We start from the raw sequence: 26,695 nt of genomic DNA, 5'->3' as shown, positions 1-26,695 counted from the left end.
GAGATGCTTAGCAACTCAGTGAGACCATGTCTCTATACAAATTAGGGATGGGAATGTGGCTCAGTGGTTGAGTGCCTCTGTATAGACAAATGCACATTTAAGCTACAAAATAGAATTTGTAAATACATTCAAAGTTATTTCATCCTAATGATTTTTCTTTTTTTTAAAAATTTTTTTAGTTGAACATGGGCACAAGTACCTTTATTTTACTTAATTTGTTTATTTTATGTGGTGATGAGGATCAAACCCAGTGCCTCACATGTGCAAGGCAAGTGCTCTACCACTGAGCCACAACCTCAGCCCCCCAAATGATTTTTCTACTGATTCTCTCCACTGCACAAAATTTGGTTACTTTATTTAGCTCTCTTTCCACCTCATGTCCAATATATAGTCAATGCTTGAGAAATATGCACTGAATAGGACCACCAATAACAAGACATCATTGGGGGGCGGGATTATGGGCTCACTTTTAAAATAAGAATTTTAACTATTTTCATTCCCTCATTTTCTGTTAAGTCTTTACTATTTTCAAATATAATAATCAATGAAAGAGATGTTTCAGTAAGCCATGATCATTACTTAAAAAAACAGAAATACATTATTTTTTCTTTCCTTTTGTCATACTGGGGATTAAACCTAGAGGCACTTTAACACTGAGCCGTATCTTCAGCTCTTTTTGTTTCTTATTTTGAGACAGGGTCTTACTAAGTTGCTGAGGCTGGCTTTTAGCTTGGGATCCTCCTGCTTCAGCTTCTCAAGTTTCTGGGATTAGAGGAATGTGCCACTGCATCCAGCCCTAGACTTTTTTTGTTTGTTTAATTTTGTTTTAGACAGTCTTGCTAAATTGCCCAGGCTGACCTGAAACTTGCAATTCTCCTGTCTCAGACTCCTGAGAAGTTGGGATAATAGGCATATGCCACCAAGCCCAGCAAAGCATTCACTCTTTTCTTTTCTTTCTTTTTTTTTTTTTTTAGTTGTAGTTGGACACAATACCTTTATTTATTTTTATGTGGTGCTGAGGATGGAACCCAGGGCCTCACACGTGCTATGCAAGCACTCTACTGCTGAGCCACAACCCCAGCCCCAAAGCATTCATTCTTAATGCCAATCCCATATCATATAACTCAATTTATGTTTGAAGAGTACAAAAAGAATCTGCAAAGAATCCATTATATTTGATTCATTAGGCCACCTTCCGAGAGCATCAATGACCAAGGTAGTCAAAGTGTGTGAAACAATCTCGACTCTATAATTTTTTTCAAATATTCATTCCTTGCCTGTAGAAACTCCTTAAAATAAAACATAACAAGTTAGGAGTAACTGAGGTTATTTTAAAAACTTGTGTCTTATTCTAATCAGCACAATATATAATACCTCTGAAAGTTCAAGGAGATCATCTGTTCTTCTATCCCTTTCTTTGCCTGAGAAATTCTTTTCCTTTGCCTCAAGTATTGACATTTTCCTCCTGAGTAATCCATTGCTTCCACTGCCCAGGCGGAGTCGAGCTGACACTTCTTCGGATAGGTCAGGCTCCATTCGGTGTCCCCTCCTCTGATCAAAAGTTTCTATATTTTATTGATATGCTTGATACTTGAACACATTACATATTTTCCACAGGAAATAATATATAAAACAGTGTCATTATCTTAAAAGAAAAGAGAACTAGCAGATCCTCCAAGTGAATAAAGTAGATTTAGCAGAGCTGTCGTTCTGGCGAGACAGAACAAAGAAGCTCTAGAGTTAAGGCTCAGAGACACTTCAATTACAAACCATAGAAAAGAATGCTCACCACTTTCCCTTAAAGTAGCAAGATAAGTAATTTCAGTTTTTCTATCCCAATTGAAATTAATGTGTTAATTTTTTTTTAAGTTTTAAAGAATTTTTAAAATGTGACCTAAAAATCCCATCAGTGAGAACAAACTACAGCTACCCTTATGCTATTTCATCAAGTAATTATAGGGGCTGGAGTTGCAGTTCAATGGTAGAGCACTTGCCTATCATGTGTGAGGCACTGGGTTCAATTCTTAGCACCACATATAAATAAATAGATAGATAGATAAAATAAAGGTACTGTGTTCAACTACAACTAAAAATATCTTTTTTAAAAAAGTAATTACAGGACTGGGGTTGTGGCTCAGTTGGTAAAGCGCTTGCCTAGCACATGTGAGGCACTAAATTTGATCCTCAGCACCACATAAAAATAAATAAAGGCATTGTATCTGTCTACAACTAAAAATAATTTAAAAAAGTAATTATATATTACATAAAAATGAATAAAATAGGAAGGTAAAGCTGACCACCAATAACCAATAATATAACCAACCATGGCTACATAAGGAGCCTCCATCAAAGCCCAAAGATTGGGTTCAGGCAGCTTCTGTATGGCTGACCACATGAAAAAATTTGGAGTGGCATGACCACAAAGAGCATGGAAGTTCTACACCTATGCATCTCTTTCATCTGGTAGTTTATCTGTATCCTTTGTAATACTGTTTATTGAAAAATGAGTAAACATGGGGGAAAATAAAAATGTACAAGTCAGTAATGCACCTCTTTAATTAATAACTACATTCAATTCAACAAAAAGAATTCTGCCAGCACCCCAGAAACTATGACAAGCTTTTTCCCTATTATAACTCTATGTAAACCTTAATTAGATTTAAGTCATCTAGTAGGAGAAGTATTTTTAAAATAGGAAATTTATTTAGAAATAGAGTTTTGGACTAAAACCACCAGTCCTAAAACCCCTAGCCAGTATTCTTCATTCCAGCCAACTGTCAGGTATATTAGTCCTTCCCTCTGGTTCAGCAAAGATGGAAGAAGGATATTATTTCCTAGGCAAGTTCCAAATACCTCCACTTTGTCCTCTCATGTTTAGTTCCCTTCTTCTTTCAGATTTTGCTCCACAGATAAAAACTGACAAACACAAAAGACTCTACTCTGAGTCACTGAAAATGGAGAACTTAGAAAAAGGAAAGTTCTAAGATTTATGATGTAAGACCATGACTTAGCCTTTTAATTATTGGGGAAACCAAACTTGACTAAACTGATTAACACAAAGCAGTCACCTATACTTTTATAATTTTATGTATCTAAATTGTGAAATAACCTAAAACTTCAAGTTTGGATCTAATTTAGAAACACATCTCTTTTGGACATTGAATGTTTATCAAAATAGTGTGCCATTATTAAAAATGTTATTACTGCTATGGAGATCACTGAAACACTTTTTATTCCTAAACTTATGTAGAAATATAAAATCGGATTAAGCATTAGACTGCTAATATTTTCAAGTAAATCTGAAACCTTGACTCTGAAAACAAACTTCTGAAATATCTTTCCTAGAGACTTGTATGATTTTTAAAGTTCTCCAAAAGATGGAATACAATACAGATAAGGGTTGGTATGAAGTCAGGCTGGTCTCTCATAAAGAAAGGTGACTGCTGAAAATATAAAAATCAGCAAGATATACACAAAAAGTTGTATATCTTCAAAGCTTCTTGCTTTTTGAAAGAAAGTAACAGAACAGAAATCAAAGTAATATATGCCTTCTATCTTATTTTACAAAGGTATCAAAACATAAATCCAGTGAATTGAAGAACATATATAAAACTTACACCTTCATTTTCAAGTCTGATTCCCACCATCTTCTCTGTATCAGAAATTTTCCCTTTTGAACACCTGAGGGGGAAAAAAAATTAAGAGATTACAGACTTCTGCTAGATAATTTTAACTTGGTCCATATTAGACTATTTTTAGAAATGATTAATTTATAAACAAAAAATCATCTGGATACATAATCCTCTATACCAGTGGTCAGCAATCTTTCTAAAAAGGACCAGACAGTAAACACTTCAGGCTTGGTAGATTTTATAGCTTCCATCACATCTTCTCAACTCTACCACGATAGTTTAAAAGCAGGAACAGATAGGATGTAAATGAATGAGCATTAACATGTTCCAATAAAACTTTACCTGTTAAAAAAAAGCAGGGCTGGCTTGTGGCTCAGTGGTAAAGCACCTGCCTAGCATGTGTGGGGCCCTAGATTCGATCCTCAGCACCACATAAAAATAAATAAAAATAAAGGTATTGTATCTAATTACAACTAAAAAAAATTTTTTTAAATAATAAAAAAAATAAAAAATAAAAAAAAGCAGGTGGGCCAGAACTGGCCTGGTCCCTAGGCCATAGTCCACAAACTCAGATACAAAGAAACTATATATAAAATCCTAAGACATACAGAATTACCTTCACTGGTCTTAGAGATGCTCATTACTAAATATGCCACCTTGCCCACAATCCTAAGCAGCAGCTACCTTTCCAAGTCCTAATGCCTAGGAGATTAAGGGCACACTCCAAAACCAGGCTAATGCATGATTCAAGAGCTACTTATGGAAATGGACATGGTGGTGCTTACCTAAAATTACCATTACTTGGGAGGGTGAGGCAAGAGGATTGCATGTTTGGAGCCAGACTTGATAATTTATCAAGACTCTGTCTCAAAATACAAATTAAAAAGAGGCTGGGTGCCACAGTCTGGCTGGGCACAAAATAACCAAGCCGCCACGAGGCACTTATAGGTTCAAACAGGAACTCCTTTATTACCCACCGGAACTCCACCAGCACTCCACGTGCACTCCCCAGGAACTCTCCCAGCTCTGGGCTCAACGGGAACTCAATGGGAACTCCAATTCCAGGAGAACGCAAAAGTAGTGGGCACCAGAGGCAGCAGGAGCAGCCCTATTGCTGGACAGCAGGGGTCTATATACAACTGAATACACAGCCTGTTTCAACCCAGCATCATCCAGTCACAGCAATTATACACAGCTTAACTTAATTATCATCATCTTAATGGCTTGCTGATGTCACCTCTCAACCACTCCTTCTGGCAAAAAGCTAGGCGCCATCCTGACTAGGCTGTGGCTCTCAACAGCTGGGTGGGTTAGCTCAGTGGTCAAGCATTTGCCTAGCATTCACAAGGTCCTGGGTTTAATTTCCAATACTCACCCCCACCACACACAGCTATATATACATGTACATATATGCCTGACCAGCTACCAGAGTTGAAGACAATTAACAATTTCCTCAAACCTAGCTGCTCATAAATACATAAGAAAACAGAATTAAATGAACAATATACCTCTTTTCACTTCTCATTGGACATAGAGGTCCTCTGGTTTCAGCAACTCTATCTGTGGGGATGGTGAAGAAAAGATTAAATGTTTCCTTTACTTCAATCACAGGCTAGAATTTCAATTTACAGTTTTAAAGTATCAGAACATTCATTTACTCTGAAACACTGAAGTGAACTCTAAAGATAGCAGCCTCCTCATAAACTAAGTAGTCTAAAATTGCATCAAACTAATCTTTAGCATAGGCTGACTGATAATAGTTCATTTGATAAATTATAATTTAGTATCATTCAGTAGACAGTTGATGGAGAAATATAGGCAGTTAACATAAGGAGTATAGGTAAATTAATTTTATATTCATAAAATATATTCATAAAAAAGCCTCGTATTCTATGAATCAAATTCATCTTAAAACAGCTTTTTAAAAAATGAAACTCCTGGTACTAATAAGTATCAGTCAATGTCTTGAGGTTTAACAATATTTAAAGGCTTGGGACATCATCTGCCACTTGTATGCCAATTTTCAACCTCATAGGCACACTCTAACATGAACTAAGGTCCATACATTAAGACAGAGCTAGATCTGGGAACTCACATTGTTTTGGAAAAAACTGAGTTGCTCTGACTCCGTGATTCTGCTCCTCCCCCCAGGCTTTGGTCTTTAATGTGTCCATCTGACTTCTTTGAGAACTTAAAAACACAAAAAGCAAGGAAGATCAGATACAAAAGGAAAGGCTACCTTAAATATTCAGTCTGACAAGATTCTCCAAAGGGACTACCTTTTAACATCTCACAACAACAAAGACGCAGCAACACAGTAGCATCTGGGACTTGGATAAAAGCAATCTAATCTTGATTCCAGTGTTTCAGCCAAACTCTCTAACCTCCATTTTCTGTATTTGTAGACTAGATGTTCTCTGTTGGGCACACTGGTGCACACCTTATAATCCCAGCCACTTTGAAGGCTAAAGTAGAAAGATTGAAAGTTCCAGGCCAGCTTTAGCAATTCAGTAAGATTCTGTTCCAAAAGAAAAAAATAAAAAGGGTTGGGGATTGCCAGGTGTGGTGGTGCACACCTGTAATCCTAGCAGCTTGGGAGGCTGAGGCAGGAGGGTTTCGAGTTCAAAGCCAGCCCTCAGCAAAATCAAGGCACCAAGCAACTCAGTGAAACTCTGTCTCTAAATAAAATACAAAATAAAGCTGAGGATTTGGCTCAGTGGTTGACTGCCCCTGAGTTCAATCCCTAGTACCAAAAAAAAAAAAAAAAAAAAAAAAAAAAGATTGGGGGTTGTCAATGGTAGGTATTACCCCTGGATTCAATACCAACACCAAAAAAAAAAAAAAAAAAAAAAAACCCTAGATGTTCTCTATTCCTAGTGCCACCTTGACTAAAAGAAAATTCTATCTGCTTACTCAGATTAAAAGATAAAAAAGGGCTGGAGACTATAGCATGATGGTAGAGCACAGCATGCATGAGGCTTCAGGTTCAATTCCCAGAACCACAAAATAAATAATAAATAAATAAAAGATGAAACAACTTCAACCATATATTAAAACAAAACAAAACAAAAAATTCTAAAGCAATACATTAAAAGCAGGAACCTAAAAAACAGTTTTTGAGGATTTTGCCAAAATGACAAAGCCAGTAGTTGTTATCAAGCCTACTGCTGTTTTTTTACAGTGGCTAGTCAAAATGGAGAACATACTAACATTCTTAAGAGAATTAAAACACAAGAAAACAAAACATGTTCACAATCAAAGTTAAAATTCTTAATGAATTTATTATTTCTGGATTTAACAAGCTAATTAGTCCTATGACTCTTTCTCCTTCAATTTGCTGCCACATATAATTTGTGGAATCTGTGTTTTCATACAACCTGTTAGATTTACCAAGTGAATCTCAATCCTGAGCTCACACATTTTTGTCCTCTTATCACAAGCCAGACATCTCCTTCTACCACTCTAGTTTATTTAATTAACAAGCAATCTTATAAGGAAAATCCTTATAACTTTGGTGACTTTAATCTTATCTCTAAAGTAGAGGGTTTCCAAGAATGCTAAAATACAATCCATGAGATGCTTCAGTGAGTGTGTATGTGTGTCTTGCAGATGGGGGTAAGGCTAGGGGCAGAAGGAAAAGAAAAAAACAAGACTTGAGGAAGTGAAGGAGAGAAAAAGGAAGAAGAAAAGAGAAATGGGTGAGCAGAAGAGAAGCAGGGAAAAAAAAGGCAGAAAGAGAGAGAGATTATAGAAAAATGTATGTGTTGGAAAGGCTGGAAAACTGCCCTTGGAAACTGACTTCAACCAGTAATCCACTTTTCTAGATTAGAAATTCAAGTAAGAGTTCACTTGGACAAAAGATTCTACAGCTAACAGAAGACTCAAAAAACACTGTTCTATATAATGCCTTATTAGATATAATGTCCAGGCAAATTGCAGTGTTAAACTTTTTTTGTTCTGAGGAGGAACCTGTCCCATCAATCTCTCTCCAAAAACAAAGAAAAAAATGTCTAACAAAGAAAGCATTTGTCTTTTAATTTTTACCTGTGATGATGTGAAGTCACAGGTGAGATAGAGTTTCCATGACCACCTTCTTTAAGTCGCTCCAATAATCTTCGGTACTTCTCTCTTTCCTCTTTTTGAACACCCTGAATAAACAAAAGCAGGGTAGATAAATACTAACACATTAAACGTAAAAGCAAATCATAATCAGAGGTCAAATGCAGCCCTAAGATGCATTTTATTTGCCATCACAATGTTTTTAAAGTTTCTTGAATTGGCCATAAACTTTATTTTTTTAAAAAGTCCAAAAACCCGGCCTCTTTTGAAAAATTAGATCATCAGCCTAGAGCTATATAGCACTATTCCCTTTAGATGGGCCGTTTGCTCTCCATCTCATTTCACTCATTTAGCCATTTGCTAAATCTTAATGGCATCTGTGTTTTTGAATGAATTAGATTGAACAAAATTGGGTTAACTGAAAAAAAGATTAGCAGAAATAATCCACTTGCAAAATCAGAATCTGTAGCTTCCAAAATGGAACTGGTTTCTGTAAAATCATAAATGGCCTTTTACTGGCCACATCCAATGTATTTTTTCAGCCTTTACATTATAAAGATCTCCCTTCAGCATTTCACCACCAGCTGACCTCGCCTTGCCTTCCTAGACAATAAACTCCTGATTCTTCTTTTCTTTTCAGTCTCCACTGAAGGTTATTCCTTTTCTGCCTGCCATAAATGCCGATGGTTTTGCCCATATTGTTTCTCACGCTACGTTCTTTCTCTGAATAATCTCATCAGCTCCCCTGATTTGAAAAACATCAATTGCAGAAAATTCAAAAATGTGTCTCTAACCCTGCCTTCTTCTCAAAACTCCCATCACCTATATCCAAGTGTCTACAGGAGAGGTCTTCTTGCATGTTGCACAGGCACTTTAAACAATGTCCAAAACTGAAGTCATCATCTTCCCCCTAAACACATAGGGTATCTTGGTCAGTGACACGTATTTATCCAAGACTGAAATCTGGGACTTAGGCTCTTCCCTCTATGTTATATAACACTTAATCAATTAAAAAAAAAAAGTCCTTGTTAATGTTACCTACCACTATTTCTAGAATATATCTTCTCTGTCTATCCCACAGACATTTACTTATTAATCCTCTCTCTAGTTTCTCACCTAAGAGACTGAAGTCTTTAACATTTCTTCTTAAAGTTCCCTCAGAGACTGTGGTCCACTCTTCTCTCTGCCTAAAAGTTGGCTGAATTACAATTTATCTAAAAACTCCTAGAGGGCAAAGACCACATTTTACTCAAGTTTGAATATCTCACAACTATCATATTATAATACCTCAGACCCAAATAAATCCCTTTTGATGAACTAAACAATTCACTCAGAAAACTATCTTGCAAATTGAAATAGCTAATGGTCCTGGAATGCCAAATACAGAAATAATTCTAAATTTTCCTAGACCCAGTAAAGACCTCAAGAGAGAAATGAAGAGAAAAATGTCTCTTCATCATGCTAAATGCTCTGAAAGAGGAAGGAAAAAGCTGAGAAGCACACCATTTACTCTCTTACTAAGTCTCAGTTCTCAGCATATAAAAGAAACAGAATAATTCAGGTACCCAAAAAAAAAATCTATGATTTTATCTCTTCCTAATATGATTCCTTTTCCTTCTTTGTAGGGAAAAACTATATCTGAAAATTGACTCAATTATTTACTCCAAATTATCTCTAGAAGAACGTATACAGTAACAGTCATTTCTTGCTAAGAGTCAAACAGGGTGGTAGAAGCCAGGTATGGAAGGCATGTTGGGAAATGTATAGCAATTGTACCCACTTTTGTACTTTTAGTATTCTGCACTATAGTACACATATCATTCATCACCCAAAATATTATTTATTTATTTATTTATTTTTAAAAGAAACCAGGCTAAAAGGGCTTACCTCCTCCACGGTACAATGGGGACGTCTCAGACCCTTGCCACCCTCTTCAGAAATCATTTCTGTTACAGCCTGTTCCTGAGGTTTCCACAATAAGGAACTCTCTGGATTGGTTTTGCTATGGCGACGGCTGCCTGGTCTTCTATTATAGCCTTCTGAGTTTAGAGTAAAGCTAGCAGAGAAAAGAAGAAAAAGAATGTATCACAAAACTGCCTAAAGTGGTAGAACTCAAGCTCCTATACCAGCCTGTGATTATGCTGTTTTAGCTTAAGCTTGCTACTTGTCAGACAATTACCATTTGTAAAAGTTAGATCTATCTAGATACAGTTACCTGAGCACTCCACTAGAGAATGTGTATTTCCAGTCACAAGGGCTGTCACATGAAAACTTTCTTCCTCATGACCAATCATCCAACCCCAAACCCAGGTTTAGGTCCTACTGTATGCAACCCCATAACACCCATATTATACTTTTCCTTTAGTCACTGGGCACCACAAAAATTAATTATTGGTGTGACTATTTAATGTCTCCATACCACATTATGTCTTAACCACACTATGTCATAAAGCCTATGAAGAGAGAGATTATATCCTTTTATCATTATCCAAGTACAGGATCTAAGCCAAGAGCCACTCAAATAATCTGAATGATAAATTAATAAATATTAGGCTAGGCACAGATGCTGTGCACCTAGAGTCTCAGTCACTTGGTAGGCTAAGGGAGGAGGACTACTTCAGCCCAGGAGTCCAAGGCCAACCCAGGCAACATAGCAAGACCCTTTCTCAAAAAAAAAAAAAAAAAAAAAAGTAAATTAATAAATGCTAAAGAAATTAAAGGCATGGAACACTTCTTGAGTCATTGTGCTAGTAAAAGTTATCTGCTTCTCCTACCATTACCAATAATGAAACTGATTTAACTTGCCCCCCATTTTGAAAAGAATACAATGTCACTTATATAACACTACTACAAAAACACTACACAATCTGAAGTAAATCTTGAGTAAACATCAGACAAAATTAAAACACTAGGTAGACGCAATGGCACATGCTTATAATCCAAGCAACTGAAGAGGCTGAGGCAGGAGGATTGCAAGACCCTCAGCAATTTATTGAAACTTGTTTAAAAAAAAAAAAAAAAGAAAAAAAAGAACCAGGGATGTAGCTCAGTGGTATAAACCACCCCTGAGTTCAACTCCCAGTACTTTAAAATTAAAATTAAAATTAAAATGCCACTAAAGACAAAGACACTCTAAAAGGATGTGTTCCAAATTAAAGTATATCAAAGAGACATGAAAAACAAATGCAATACATAATCTAGCACTGGATCTCGGTTCAGGTGGGAAAAAAAAAGCTAAATGAAAAAATTTAAGACCTATAGATCATATGATAAAATTATAGCAATGTTAAATTTTCTGATTTCATAACCTGTTTATGTAAATCAAAGTTTTCATACTTAAGAAACAACTCAAGAACTTTGGATTCAGGGGCAAGGTTATTTACCTAATAGAGTTTCAAAATACATGGAACAAAAACTGACATACATGGAAAGAAAAATAGAAAAATACAAATTACAATAGAAAACTTAAATAGTCACTCTTCACTCATCAATCAGTAAAGTAGAAAAATCAGTAAAGTCAAATGTATGATATATCAAGATCATTGTACTGTCATGTGTAACTAATTAAAGCAAATAAAAAAAATCAGTAAAGTCTATAAATCCTATCAGTTGACTTGACCTAATTTACATTTACAGAACACCCTATCCAACAACAGCAGAATATAATACATTCTTTCCAAGTGCACAAGGAATATCATCCAAATAGACCTTATTCTACACCAAAAAAACAAACACCAAATTTAAAAGAACTAAAATTATACAAAAATAGTCTCTGACAATAAAAGAATTAAACTAGAAATCAGTAACATGACAATATCTGAAGTGTCCCAAATATTTGGAAATTAAACAATATACTTCTAAATAAAACAGATTAGAAAATATTTTAAATCAAATAAAAATAAAAACCTACATTTCAAAATTTGGGAGATGCAGCTAAAGCAGTGTTTGTAAGGAAACTGATAACATTAAAATGCTTAGAGAAATAAGTTCACTTTTAAATATTTATCACCCAAGAACAAGAACATCTCTTACCTAACAATACAATCATCAAATTTAAATTTCTCTGAAGCTATTAAAAATATCCATCACAGGGCTGGGGCTGTAGCTCAGTGGCAAAGCGCTTGCCTAGCATGCCTGGAGCACTGGGTTCAATCCTTCCTCAGCACCACATAAAAATTAACAAATAAAATAAAGGAATTCTTTCTATTTACAGCTACAAAACAAAAATTTAAAAAAATATATATCCTTCACAGAATTCTAGGATCTAATTCAAGATCTTGTGTTGCATTTTGTTGTCATACATCTTTGTTCTCCATTAATCTGAAAAGTCTTCATCTTTTTAATAGAGTATACAGATATATTATTGATAGAATGAACTTTAATTTCAGTCTGACTCATTTTCTCCAGGTAGATTCAAATTATTGGTTTTTGCAGAAATAATACATTAAATGATGGCTTTCTCATTGCAATATATCTGGGGGCCATGTCAGTTGGTCTCACTTTTGGTGATTTAACTTTGATCCTTTTTGTTAAGGATGTGTCAGACAGGTTTCTCTAATATTTTTCCCTTTAAAATTAGTAATAATCTGTTGTGAGATATTTTGAGTTTATTTAAATATCCCATACCTCATCAAACTTTTACTAACTAGTTTCAGCTTGAGATTCCCATTCACATCAATTATTACTGATAATCACAAAATGGTGAATTCTCTAATTTTATCATTCTTTCTGTGCTTATAGTAGGCATTCTATTACAAAGATGATCCTCTCTACATAATATAGATTTACTTACTTATATCTATATTCCTGTCTTCATTCATTTTGATACTTAAACTGTCCCCAGTTTGGCCAGTGAAGTTTCCTCTTTGGTTGGCATTTTAACAGTCTTGGAGCCCTCCTTTCTTTCTGGCACAAGATAATCCAGTCTCACTGTGTATTTTCCTCCTAGCCCTAGTCATTCATCCAACCCCAGAGGGCCACAGGTTTTAGTTAGTGTCTCACTCTTAAATAAGTGGACAGTCAAGGATTATCAGGTATTTGAACAAAGACTCTTCTTAACTTCAAAGGTAAGGTCAAAATAAACCAAAAAGAAGACCACTCAAAGGAAACAGATAAAGTAGGCACAAGAAATTTCAAAACAATATTGAGATAAGATATTTTGCATCTTTATAATAAGAACAAGATATCTGGCAAAGGAAACAAACTTGAAATGGGTAGGAAGAGGAGGATTCTTTCAACTTAAAAATTGTGACAGCTTAGAAAAAAAAAATCAGTAAAAAATGGTTTTGAAAAGAAAAAATAGGGCTGGGGATGTGGCTCAAGCGGTAGCGCGCTCGCCTGGCATGCGTGCGGCCCGGGTTTGATCCTCAGCACCACATACAAACATAAAGTCGTGTCCGACGAAAACTAAAAAATAAATATTTAAAAATTCTCTCTCTCTCTCTAAAAAAGAGAGAGAGAGAGAGAGAGAGAGAGAGAGAGAGAGAAAATAGCCAAGCACAGTGGTGCACGCCCGTAATCCCAGCAGCTAGGAAGGCTGGATCATGAGTTGGATCATGAGTTCAAAGCCAGCCTCAGCAACTTGAGGCTCTAAGCAACTTAGCAAGATGCTGTCTCCAAATAAAAAATTAAAAAGGACTGAGGATGTGGCTCAGTGGTTAAGTGTCCCTGTGTTCAATCCCAGGTCCCCCCCTCACCAAGAAAACAATTTAAAAAAAAAAAAAAGAGAAAGTGAAGTCAAGCTTGGTGGCGTATGTCTGTAATTCCAGCCTCTTGGGTGGCTGAAGAAGGAGATCAGCAAATTCAAGGACATCCTGGGCAACTTAAGAGAGACCCTGTCTCAAAATAAAAAATAAAAGCCAGGTATAGTGGAGTACACCTGAAATTCCAGTGACTCAGGAGGCTGAGGTAGGAGGATTGTAGGTTCAATACTAGCCCCAGCAATTCAGCAAGGTCCTAAGTAACTTAGTGAATACCTGTCTCAAAATAAAAAATAAAAGGGCTGGGTAAAAATGGGAAAGCCCCCCATCGATCCCTAAAATAAATAAATAAATAGATAGATAGATAAATAAAAAATAAATAAAAATAAATAAGAAGGGCTGTAATATGTCTCAGTGATAGACACTTATCTAACCTGTGGTGTAAGTCCCCAATATACCCTCTGACCCGACCCCACCACATACACACACACACACACACACACACACATACACACACACACACACACACACACACACACACACACTCTAAAAATCAGATCAGATCACAATATGGACATATATAACTCAAACTCAGTTCAGTCTCTTAATTAGCTATATAATATTCAGCAACTTACTAACCTAAGAGTACTTCCTTAGCTGTGTCCCATAGTATAAGAGTGAAAATGCGTAGTAAAAGTAAAGACTTAATAATTGCTAGGTCTCCCCTTACAGAGAGGCAGAATTTAACACTTACCCAAAGGAAGGCAGGACTCTACGTGGTTGATCTCGGGTTACTGTCACTCTGATCTTTGGATAGTCACTTATTCCATTAGGAGATTTATTACCTATTTGAAGAATGTATTTGTATTATGAAAGAAAAAGAAAACTTGTGAACACATTGAACTATGACAGGAATTTGTGAGCAATTTACATTTAACTGAATAACTTGTTTTTTCAAATTCTATTAATAGACAGCACAGAAAACCAGAATAAACATTGTAAAAAGTTAAAGCAAAATAATAGGAGAGGCTGGGGATGAAGCTCAATGGTAGAGCACTTTGGCTAGCAGTGCATGTGGCCTTAGATTTGGTCCCCCAGCATCACAAAAGAAATAATAACAAATTATTTAATACTCAAACATTATGAACAGATTAAATTGAATTTAAATTAACTTTTTAAAATGATATATATATATGACTTCAAAGAATTAACAACTTGGGCTAGAGATGTAGTTCAGTGGTAGACTGCTTGCCTAGCATACCTGAGGCCCTAAGTTCACACTCTAGCACCTCAAAAAAGGAAAAAGGGGAGGGGGGGCAGAGAAGAAAGAAAGAAAAGAAACATCTTTGTTCCAAGTCCTCTAGAACTAGATTCTCAGCTGCCATAGCAGTATCCATTTACCTTTGCTCTTCTTTGCCACCAGAGGCACTTTACCATAAAATTTTGAGCCACATAACTCTAAGGTATTTATCATTTCCTTAGCTTCTTCCACTTTTGACTTTTGAATACACAGCTTCTCTACTGCTCATTTTTCCTAACTTCCTTCCACTGTTCTCAAACTTCACAACTCTACCAACATAGCAGACATCACAACTATTTCTTAGAACTATGGATTCCTCCCACTATTCCCCATCATATTGTTTTGCATAGTATGGAAATAACTATAATTATATTTTTAGGGTTTAATGATGATATGAAAGCCTCCAATCCATAAAACTTCAAAATTGCTCTCCAAATAGATGATGAATTTCTCGATGGCAAGAACAAGGTTTTATTATTCTATTATTTGTGATAATAACTTAGCACAGTGCTTGGCATAGAGTAAGCTCTCAGGAATTTTTTGTTAAATATACACACACACACATATATATATACCCACATATGTATTATTATTTTTAGTTGTAGATGGACTCAACACCTTTATTTTGCTTATTTAGTTTTTTTGGGTTTTTTTGGGTTTTTGGTTTTTTTAATGTGGTGCTGGGGATAGAGCCCAGTGCCTCATGCATGCTAGGCATGTGCTCTACCACTGAACCACAACCCCAGCCCCAGGAAATTTTTATTCTAACAAATAACTCTTAATCTAAGTCACATTAAGGAGACTGATAATATAAGTAGAAAACACAACAGTAATTTCAACAACAATTCCAAAGGAAAGCTACAGGTAGAAGATTCCTTATCCAAAAACCTGAATGCTGATGCTCAAAAAATTTATAGCTTCAGATTTTGGATTTTTGGCTCAGGGATGCTCAACTGGTTAAGTCCATGCAAATACTTTAAAATCTGAAAAACTCCAAAACCTGATAAATGTCTGGTCCCAAGTATTCCACATAAAAATACTTACTCAACCTGTATTTGCTTTTTAGAATGGTAGAGAGAATATGTCTTTATTCTCATCCCAATCCAAATCAGTGTTTTCCTTTCATATTCTCAAAACTTAGGGAAAAATGGGCAGAAGGAAGTACAGGGAAGCAAAAATATTTTTGAGCACCTCACCCAGTTTCAGCATGGTGTTCCAGGATCCAGAACCTGTCAGTTCACAAGATGAAGAGTTCGAAAATACCTTAAAACCAAACAGAATCACCTCTGTAGCATCTAAATTTTGCAAATAAGTTTCTAATATGAAAAGATCACACTATTTGTAATTGTTTTCTTAGCTGGCTCAAAGAATCAATGTCATCGGGATTAAAGGTTTAATTTGTCAAGATATACAAAATGATGTAAAAAATGACAATAGTAGGTTCTTCGCACAAAAGCAATTATATTATTAATACTTTTTAAATTATTAAGTTTTTAATCTTTAATTTATTGATCTTTATCAAGAAACTTCTTGATCTTTATCACAGCTAATAAAGACACAAACATTTCTTGGAAGAAGTCATTTACATTAATTCTAAAAACAAAAAAAATTTTTTTTTTCCTAAAATTTAACTTTACTGATTAAATACAAAGATCAGCAGCTGTTGGGACTATGGGTGTAATTCAGTGGGAGAGCACATACTTAGCATGGATAAGGACATGGGTTCAATCTCAGCACCAAAAATACAAAACAGAACAAAAAAAGGTCAGTATCCCCACTGACCTCTTCTGAAGGGGCCACATTCCGTGTTCCATTACAAGCAGAAGTCACCATAGGCTTTGTGGTCAGCTGGAATGGGAATCCAAATAAGCTGGCAGCATTGTAGAGACTGTTTTTCACTTGGTGAATAAAGCAATCTAGAAGATGTCAACAAACTTTAAATACAGAGTAATAAACTTCTAGGAAAAAAAAGTTATATCTTGGAAAGAACCTCTCGCAATTTTTATTAAAAGTCCAACTTCCAAGCACTAAAATAAAAAGATATATATAATAATATTTTTTTCTAAATGAATAACTGGAATTCAAGTATTGTGATTTTTAAACAAAATATCCAAGATGCTAGCAAAACATGGAACCATCATTTTAGCAAATCAGATTCACAAAGAAATGTGCTGAAATGGCAACTTTTAAGAAGTGACTTCTCCAGAATATATAAATGAATTTTTACCAGAGAGGTGAGAGCATTATTAAACAAGGATCATATGCCATAGTTATGACAGAATCCTACAAGAAGCAATCTCATTTCTCCCCTGATTTGTCTTTATTCCCCAGGCAGGTAACATTTGCTCTCAACAACTACTTACTAAGCCCTCATTCTATCTTGGCTAGATGAAGAATAAAATATGAAACTCTTAAGCATCTACAGTGAAATAAAGCCATCCCTCTCTCTGCTGGATTAGATGTGTTCAAAGATCTGTTTTATCTTTTCCTGCCACCAAAAATAAAGACCACAAAATTAAAAAGCAAATAAATAAGGAGGAGGGGTAGATTTCAGTACTTTCCTACTTCTTCCTTTTATAATACTACCTTTTTCTCAATTCCTAAACACGTATGTTTTCCACAATTTTTTTTATATATCCTAATTAAGGGTATTTAAGGCAACAGTTTCTGCTTCAAAGCCTGCAATGGTGGCTTTAACCAATAAAAGCTCCAGAATATATAACTATAAAATACTTTTCAGAAAGATAGGGAAACAACTAAGTAAATGGGAGGATGTGATAGCCAGGTAAAGTAGAATCCAACTTGAAGTAATTTATTATACAATAATAGTTAAAAATATCAAAGTTTGCAAATGAGTTTTTTTCTTATTTTACAATTCAAGGTTATTCCTACAGTGCTGAAGGGTGCAATTTTTATTCTGCTATGAATATAAGTAAGAGAAAAATCATGTTAGGGATTTATGCTTAACCCACACTGTCATCTAGATACCAGAGAACAAGAGGTACCCCTTAATAACATAGTAAATAGTAGTCACTAAAAAGTAAACATTTTGTCCAAAATTTGGGTATGACCTGAGATTAAGTCAAAAGATTGTACTGATGTTTTAAAAAAGGAATGAAGGCAGTCCTTCCTCAACTGTAACATGGGAATAAGACTACCATATTTTCCTGAGATTAGGCTAAATTTATCTCTTATAATCCCTTTTAACTATAAAATCATGTGTCTGTGATTCTGAGATCCTTTCTTTTACCCTTGTTTCTTGTTTCATCTCAAAAGCAACCAAGAATTGTACTGTTCAACATACTAACAGGTAGGCAGGCAGATATGGTTACCTAGTAATTTAATTAAAGTTAAATATTCAGTTAGTAGCCAGATATGGTAGCACACATATGTAGTTTCAACTACTTGGGAGGCTAAGGCAGGAGGATCATAAGTTCAAGGCCAGTCCAGGTAACCTAGCAAGACTCTGTCTCAAAGTTTAAAAATGGCTGGGATATAGCTCATGGGTAGAGAGCATGTGCCTAGTAAGTGCAAGGCTCTGGATTCAATCCTCAGCACTGGGGGGAAAAAATTCAGTTACTGAGTCAAATTAGCCATTTCAAGTGCTCAAGAACCACAATCATAGGAAGTTCTAGCATTTTATAGACCTTTAATAACTCCCTAACAAGTACTGCCTCTGCTACCCACCACTTCCTCTTTGGTTTATTCCCTTCTATAGTAGTCTGCCACTCAAAAAAAATCATAGTACAAGCCAGGCATGGTGGCCCACACCTGAAATCTCAGTGACGTGGGAAACTGAGGCAGAAGGATCACAAGTTCAAGACCAGCCTGAGCAATTTAGTGAGATCCTGTCTCAAAATAAAATTTAAAAAGAACTGGGGATGTAGGAGCTTAGTGGTAAACACCCTTAGGCTGAATCCCCAGTGTAAAAACAAAAAGAAAGTCCTAATACATATTTAATAAAAATGACAAGAATGGGTGATCCTTAACATAGAAGTCCATAAAATAGGTAATTACCACAAATAGTTCAGGAACCTTCTGTAATACCACCAACAAAGGTTTTTTTAAACTACATTCAAATATAAGCTAATATTTATTTATGCTTTATTTTATTTTATTTTTTTTATTGTTGGTTGTTCAAAACATTACATAGTTCCTGATATATCATATTTCACACTTTGTATGCTTTTCTTTAAAGTTGACTCACTTTTTTTGCTTAAGTAAATGTACCTATGATAATTTTAAACTACAACTATAAATATAAAACCAACATCATATGACTTATAAAGAAAAGACTATAACTTTCTTATTATATAATCATGATTCAAAGGTAACATATTACAAATGTTATATTCTTTAAAATCATTAACTAAATTGGTATCTATCCCATGCTTTGGGACATAATGTAATGAATACAGTAAAAATTCCTTTATTAAAAATCTTGTGATTTGCAGGGCGCAGTGGCACACACTTGTAATCCCAGAGGCTTGGGAGGTTGACACAGAAGGATTGCAAATTCAAAACCAGCCTCAGCAATGGCACGCCCTAAGCAACTCAGTGAGACCTTATCGCTAAATAAAATATAAAAAAAGGGCTAGGGATGTGGTTCAGTGGTTAAGTGCCCCTGAGTTCAATCCCTAGTAATCCTCCCCCCTCCCAAAAACAAATCTCCTGTCATTTGACCTGTTTTCAGTCCATTTTTCCCCCCAGCTTTAATAACTATTGCCTAAATCTGCACAATTTTCCCTTGCCTAGATTGCTTTTCCTTCCTATTGATCTCTTTTGATATCCTACCTATCCATCTTATATTCTACCATCCTTCCTCAAAAATTATGAGACTCAACCAGTTGAAAATTGGATACGATTTTGAAACTGCTTTTCTTATGTCATTTACCATGTCCTCATTGATATTAGTATTAATTATGTATTTTATTTCTTGTTTTACTAAATTTTTGTATTTCCTGTAGAACCTAAGGGCTGGAGATGTACCTCAGAGGTAGAGTGCCTAGCATGTGTGAGATCCCCTGTACAGCCAAAAAAAAAATCAAAATATCTAAACAACTATCACATCTGGAATAGATCTAAATTCACATTACTGTTGAGAAAGAGTAGAATATAGTATTCTACTGAGGCCTTTTCCCTTTAACCAAGTTTTTATTTTTATTCTCTTCTAAACCTGAAGATATATAGAAATAAAAGATTTATGACAACAAATTAGATCACTTCATTTAATCATCTGAACTTCATCACAGTTTGAAGTCATTTTTGCAATGCTTTTTAAAGAAGGACTTAAAACTTCAAAATGCAAATTCCATAAATTCATTTATTTATCTGGAAAGATATACAAGTTCCTAGTAACAGTGGTTACCTCTGGAAAATAACTGAATAGAAAAGGGACAGAAAAAAAACTTTTCACTGAATACACTTTTTATCTTTTGAATTTTGTTCCATGAATGTTTTCCCATTAAAAAATAATTTTGAAAAATTATGTTTAGTACCTAATCTTGGTCTTTTAGCAGGTATTTCATCAGTGTCCACTGTAGAAAACAGAGTGCTGAAAAAAAAGAAAAAAAATATATAATCCATTTCTATAAATAAACTAAATAAATCCAAATCTATAAATAAACTTAACTAGTCAAGACTGGGATATAACTCAGGACTAAAGCTGTGTTTAGCATGCACAAGGCCCTGGATCAAAACTCAACACCAAAACAAAAAATATTACTGTTCTTATCATATCAAACATCCCTCTTTCGTTCACTTTGTCATAAAATGAGATCCAACTGATGTTTTAAAAGACAGTATCTTAAAATAGGCTGCTAGCATTTGAGGGTTTAACACTGTAGTTTCCACTATTTGACAGACCCAAATTCTTTATCACATAATAATGAGTAATCTGGCTAAAATTCAAACAATAAATAATTACCTTTTGAAAGACGACCCACCTGAAAAAAGCCATCTCTTATTTCAGTGACAACATAAGCAGCCTTAAAAGATAATTCCTAGCCAGGTATGGGGGTACAAGCCTATGAGTCCAGCTACCTGGGAGGCTAAGGCAGGAAGATCGTAAGTTCTAGGACAGCTTTAGTGCGAACCTTTCTAAATAAATAAATAAATAAAATTTAAAAGAGCTGGAGACATAGCACAGTGGTAGCTGTACCTCTGGGCACAATCCCAATACTGGGGGGGGAGGCAGCTCTTAGCTAGCAAAAGGTGTTACATTTAACTGCATTTTTATAATGGGAATTATATTACAGTGGTAATAATTTGGAAATTCAGGGAAGTTTCTGGCCCTATATATCAAAAATATTAAAGGTTAATATATTAATCATCTTTCTGAATCCTTCACCTTAATCAGACACAAAGGAAGAATGAGTTGAAACCATATCCAATTTTATCAATGACTTGCATTCCAGTCTTATGTATTAATCATTTTACTCTCTTAAGCTACCCTCAAACCAACCCTTTGTCTACCTCTCTTGTCTTTGAGACTTAATTAAAACATGAAATTAGGCTGAGCATGGTGGTATATATGCTATAAGCCCTATTATCTGGGAGGATGAAACAGGAGGATCTCAAATTGGAGGCCAGCCTCAGCAATTTAGGGAGACTTTGTCTCAAAACATAAAAAGGGTTGGGGTATAACTCAGTGGAATACACTCTAGGCCAGGCATTATGGTGCTTGCCTATAATCCCAGCTACTCAAGAGGCTGAGGCAGGACTATCTCAAGTTTGAAGCCAGCCTCCACAACTTAGCAAGACCTGTCTCAGAATAAAAATTTTAAAAAGGCTAGTAAACCACCCCTGGCTTCAATTCAACCCCTAGCACAGAAAGAAAAAGGAGTGGGGGAAGGAAGTAATTGACACTTGATCATCCAAAATTAGGAGGTATACAGAATTTGTTTCATTTTCTAGATTAATTCTTAGGTAAGGCGTAATTCTTCGGCAAGCAAAAAGATATTATAAAATGAGAAGCAAGGGAGAAGATAATGAGCAAGAACGATCTGTAGTTTCTCTTTTAAGTGAATGAGAATTCACACTAGTGATTTTATTTAAAAGGAGGCAGGTACTTTTTTTCCCCCTTCATACACTAATTCTAAAGGAATTAGTTACATTTAACTGCATTTTTATATACACCCTTCTCTTTCCGGCCCCAACACACACACACACACACACACACACACACACACACACACTGTTCGACAGCTGTTTTAGAACAAGACAGCTGCTGTTTCTTGGTGCTAAGCGAACAGTACTTGCAGTCAAAACGAGTTGGGGCAAGTTACCAATCTCACTTCCCTTAACTGAGCTAACTGCCCGCAGATGACACTTCGGAGTGTGCTTGTAAACAGAGGGCCACAATAAAGGCAGTAGTGCTTTAATTTTTAGTTTTTAGCTTAAGAGCAGTAAAATACGAGAAAGCCTCATTTGTTGTCAGTAAGCAGCTTGGACTCTGACAAGAATATTAAAGATCCTATGATCAACGACCACTCCAAAGATAAACAAGCTCCTTCCTTCCATCAAGAGCCGCGTTCCCAACACCTTGGCGGGAGCGACTACGTCACCAGGATACCAGCGACCCGCAGCTCCTGGGCTTCAGCCGAGCGGCCGGTTTAGGGGGAACCGGGCCTGCGGGGCTGGATGAACGCTCTCCTGACCGAGGAGCTGCGGTGGAGGAGGGCGAACAGCTAGGCCGGCACTCAGCCTCTTCTCTTCTCACCTGTTCGAGCGCCGCCTCTTCAGGAGAGCCCTGGCAGGGGGCACCGACCGGTCGCAGAAGCGGAAAATGGTGCCGAGAATCCTAACCAGCCATCTGTACATACCAGGCCGGAGCAGCAGCGGCGGCCGACACACCCCGAGACGCAAACCCCAGAGCTGTCGCCGCCGCTGCCGCCTTGGCCACCACCACCACCAAGGATCAGTCGCTGGCTTGTGACGCGATCCGTGGGCCCATAGATACAACGTTCTCCGGGCTAGGGAAGGCCCCCACCCGCCACCGCTCCCGACGTCACCTCCTCCCGCCCTACCGGAAAGCCTCATCTTCAATCTACGCACGCGCAACCTAGCACCGCCTTTTATCCTCGAGCCTAGCAACAAGAAAGCCTGCTAGACGGCAGGGTCCAATCGTTGACCAGACGGGAAGAGCGGTGGGCGGGACTTTCTCTTTGGCGGAGCCAATCCAAATCCGCCCGGGAGACAAGGCCCACGGAATGGAATTGTCGCTGCTAGGCTCTGGAGGAAGAAGCATTCTGAAGTCGCGAGCGCAGTTGGAACCCAGCAAGTGATTGTTTAGTGAGCTCAATAAAAATAGATCAGAGCAATTAACAAATGTTTACCGTATTAGGGGCCCTTTATTTTGCATATACCTGTGCCTCATATTTTACGTGCATTGTCACCATACCTCCTAGGAACCGAATGCGATAGGAAGTCTTATGCCCAGTTCATAAATAAGGAAAACGAGGCATAAAGAAATTAAATAACTTTCCTAAAAACACAAAACTAGTAGAAGCAATGTTGAAATTTGAGCTGGGGTCTGACTTCTAGCACCAGTTTCGCATCCTTGAATTCACACTACCTGGAAGAGGATTGTACATAGTTAATTACAAATTACAATATAACTGACTGCTATGATAAAGGAGTGTCAAAGGGCAGTGGAGCTAGAGGAACGAAAACCACATGCTAGGGGAGAGAGGGAAAGGGCAGAACTCCTGAGGATGGCTTCACAGTAATAGTAACGAGGATGAAAAGATACCTGTGGCTTTATAATACACTTGTCTCCTCCTCTGATCTGAGAGGGAGTAATTCTTAATACCCTTCCTGTAGAATCTAGAGGTCAAACTGTGCGTGGTAGAGCTGTCTTGTAATCCTAACTACCACTCTGGTGGCTAAGGCAGGAAGATTCCAAGGAGGCCAGTCAAGGCAATTTATGGAGACCCTGTCTCGGGAAACAAAAAAGATGTGGTAGTGTGTGTCACAGGGTTCAATCCCAGTTACCACTAAATAAATACATAAATAAATCTAAAGGCCACACTTCTGATTATCAACTTTTGAACAAATTACACCCTATTTAACCCAATGTCTGCCCATAAACAATACAGGGAAACTTCAAAGTTTTTTTGCTCCACAATAATTCACTGACTACTTTTTCTTGGCCTGTAATTCAGTGAAGAACAGGTTTCCAGACTTTATTGAACTTAACCCAGGTGACTGCCTGTCCAGCCTCCTTCTCTCAATAGCATTCTAGAATTCTGCCACATGTCACCCTGTTGTAGGGACAAATGAGGCAAGGCACCGAAGATAGCAGGAAATAGTTTTATTCAGAGGGCACAGCTTTTGCTGTAATCAATCAGTCCCCTGAACCCCGAATTCAGGTAGTATCAGAGTTTTATACCCAGCATGTAAGGGGAGGGGCTTAGAAGTTCACAGTCTGTAGGAGTTCACTTAAAAGCAGCTTTTTCTTTCGCTATTTTGGGCAAGTTAACCCTTCAGGGACAACACCTTTAGAAGGGGAGAGCTTTTTCTCCCTTTCCTTTCCTCTCCCTGCCAGCTGTTACCATGGAGCCCAATTGGTAACTTATCTTGAAAATGTAAACTTCTCTGTGAAGCCCAGCTCAAGGCCAGAAGCCTTGTTTGCCCATTTCTACAAACTACTATACTGGATACATTTGTGAAAAACTAGTAAGGGAGTGTTCAGCACCTGGAGTGCTGGTATCTTCTGGGCCAGTGGCCAAGTAAGACAGGGTGACATGAAAATAGGAAGTTTATCTACATTGAACTCTTTTGCAGAGACTCTTTTTTTTTCTTTTTTTTTTAAAGTATATTGACACCCAATTCGAGTCTTCATACATGTACTTTTTTTTTTAGGAGAGAGAGAGAGAGAGAGAGAATTTTTTAATATTTATTTTTTAGTTTTTTGGCAGACACAACATCTTTGTTTGTATGTGGTGCTGAGGATCAAACCCGGGCCGCACACATGCCAGGTGAGCACGCTACCGCTTGAGCCACATCCCCAGCCCTTGCAGAGACTCTTTTGCTAACAGTCCTAAAATCAGCCATGGTGAAGATTTCTGGAGAAGCCCAGTTAAGACTTTCCTATGGAAAAAGGGGGTGCCACTTCAATCTAACTAGAGACACCACAATCCTGCCCTGAGAGGTGAAAGGCAGGTCTTAAGAGGGTAGAAACCAATTCTAATGTGCAGACACTTCCCTTAATTTCCCTAACGATAGCTAACACCAACACATTACTGAAAGTTTAAAAAGGGAAGTTTTAAATTTATTCTTTTTCTCTCTGAAGACTTGATAATGTTAGTCTATGTAATAAACCAGCAATAGACAGATTAAAAGGAAAAAGGGAAACATTTAATATATAAAAACATGGGAGCCATACACAAAATAGTGTAAAGGTAAAATTTCTAAGCTGATTCCAAGCTGCAAAAGCTTGAGTTAAAGTGTAAAAGACTGGGCATTGTAAAGCTTCTAAATTACAAGGCCTGGGCTAAAAAGTAAAAGACAAGGTATTGTTACAATTCCTCTGCTACCCCGGAACCTGTAATGTTAGGACAATACCTGAACTGCCTGTAACTGTTAGGACAATACCTGAACTGCCCAGTAAATATCTCCATTGATTCCCTGGTTGTTTAATAGCTAAGGGCTCTAGGTAGCTTGGCACGTAAGCATCTAGGCTCCAAAACCAATCAGTTAAAATGTGTACCCCACTTAGGAATGACCAATCACCCCTGCCCAGATTGTTCCCGCCAATGAATGTACTAATCCTGTCTCAGAGTTGTTGTTCAATTTTCCCGTGCCTCATGATGATTTGTTCTGATGTATGCAAAGCCCACCGCCCTCTCCAAAAAGTGTACTTAAGCTCTGCTTGACCTCTGCTTTGGGCTCTGGGCTGCTCTCCCTTCTTGAGTGAACACGGAGCCCCAGCGCGCTGGAATGGATCCCCAATGAATCCCCTTTTGCCAATTGCATGGAGCCAGTCTCTTGTGTGGTCTCTCCCTCCGATGCTCCGCCGGACACCCTTACAATAGGAGACTCAAGAAGGGATAGAGAATTTAAGCTTAAATAGAGCTAAACAAGCTGGGCAGGCATGGTGGCACATGCCTGTAATCCTAGCAGCTTAATGGCTGAGGCAGGAAGATAGTGAGTTCAAAGCCAGCCTCAGCAATGGTGAGGCACTTAGCAACTCAGTGAGACCCTTTCTCTAATAAAATCAAAATAAGGTCAGGGATGTGGATCAGTGGTCAAGTGCCCCTGAGTTCAATTCCCGGTACAACCCACCTCCACTCCCCCCACCCACGCCCCCACCCCTGCAAAATAGAGCTGAACAAAGGGAAAGGGGCTTAGTGTCCAGATGAAAGGGAGGTGGGTGGCAACTGGCTAAGGAAGTTTGAGGAAAGGCTAGCTCAGAAAGTGAGGGTTGTCTTGTGTAGTAAAGTCTACTAGGTAATAGCCATGTATCAGATGCCTGTGTCACAGTGTGTGGTGTGTTTTACTGGGAATCAAACCCAGGGATTCACAAAGCTAGGCAAGTGCTCTACCATGAAAACTACTTCCCTAGCTCCTCAATCTCTTCTTGCCATGAAAATACCTTTCTTAGGCAGAAAAGGGGTTACCAAATAGAAAAATCTTTTTATATACATTTGCTGTTTACTTCACCAATGTAGATTTCCTTTATAAATGCAAACTCCTCTTACAAAAGGGCCAGCTTTTAGAGTTAATCCTGTCGGCTGTTTCTCCAAATAGCTATCTTAAAATTGCCAAAGAAATACATTTCAGATGGGGCTGGAGTTGTGGCTCAATGATAGAGCGCTTGCCTAGCATGTGCAGGGTGCTGGGTTCCATCATCAGCACCACATAAAAATAAAATAAAGGTATTGTGTCCAAATACAACTAAAACAAATATATATATATATATACATCTCTCTCTCTCTCTCTCTATATATATATATATAATATATATATATAGAGAGAGAGAGAGAGAGAAATACATTTCAGAG

At 37.1% G+C, this 26,695-nt stretch overlaps 1 protein-coding gene across 4 annotated transcripts in view; it reads right to left on the bottom strand.

The window, feature by feature from the left end:
• Positions 1-22,688, bottom strand: part of Senp2 (SUMO specific peptidase 2) — a 36,611-nt gene extending 13,923 nt beyond the window's left edge. Inside the window, exons 1-11 of one of the 4 annotated variants that reach the window (XR_013436699.1) lie at positions 22,411-22,688; positions 20,189-20,244; positions 16,473-16,606; positions 15,887-15,953; positions 14,145-14,235; positions 9,579-9,747; positions 7,677-7,780; positions 5,728-5,822; positions 5,141-5,192; positions 3,618-3,681; positions 1,375-1,551 (exon numbers count right to left, since the gene is read on the bottom strand). Coding sequence is in view for 3 of the 4 variants with exons in the window: in XM_078043818.1 (XP_077899944.1) it covers positions 1,375-1,551; positions 3,618-3,681; positions 5,141-5,192; positions 5,728-5,822; positions 7,677-7,780; positions 9,579-9,747; positions 14,145-14,235; positions 15,887-15,953; positions 16,473-16,606; positions 20,189-20,244; positions 22,411-22,511 (1,110 nt within the window). In the remaining variant the exon portion in view is untranslated. Of the gene's footprint in view, positions 1-1,374; positions 1,552-3,617; positions 3,682-5,140; positions 5,193-5,727; positions 5,823-7,676; positions 7,781-9,578; positions 9,748-14,144; positions 14,236-15,886; positions 15,954-16,472; positions 16,610-20,188; positions 20,245-22,410 lie in introns of those variants that run through there. The other 3 variants (XM_078043818.1, XM_005331020.4, XM_078043819.1) reach the window with 3 other exon arrangements.
• Positions 22,689-26,695: the final 4,007 nt, after the last annotated feature.

The sequence above is a fragment of the Ictidomys tridecemlineatus genome, chromosome 3 (genome assembly GCF_052094955.1).
Source record: "Ictidomys tridecemlineatus isolate mIctTri1 chromosome 3, mIctTri1.hap1, whole genome shotgun sequence".
Taxonomy (NCBI): domain Eukaryota; kingdom Metazoa; phylum Chordata; class Mammalia; order Rodentia; family Sciuridae; genus Ictidomys; species Ictidomys tridecemlineatus.
The sequence above is the reverse complement of the archived record's forward strand: the minus strand, read 5'-3'. Positions and strand labels throughout refer to the sequence as shown.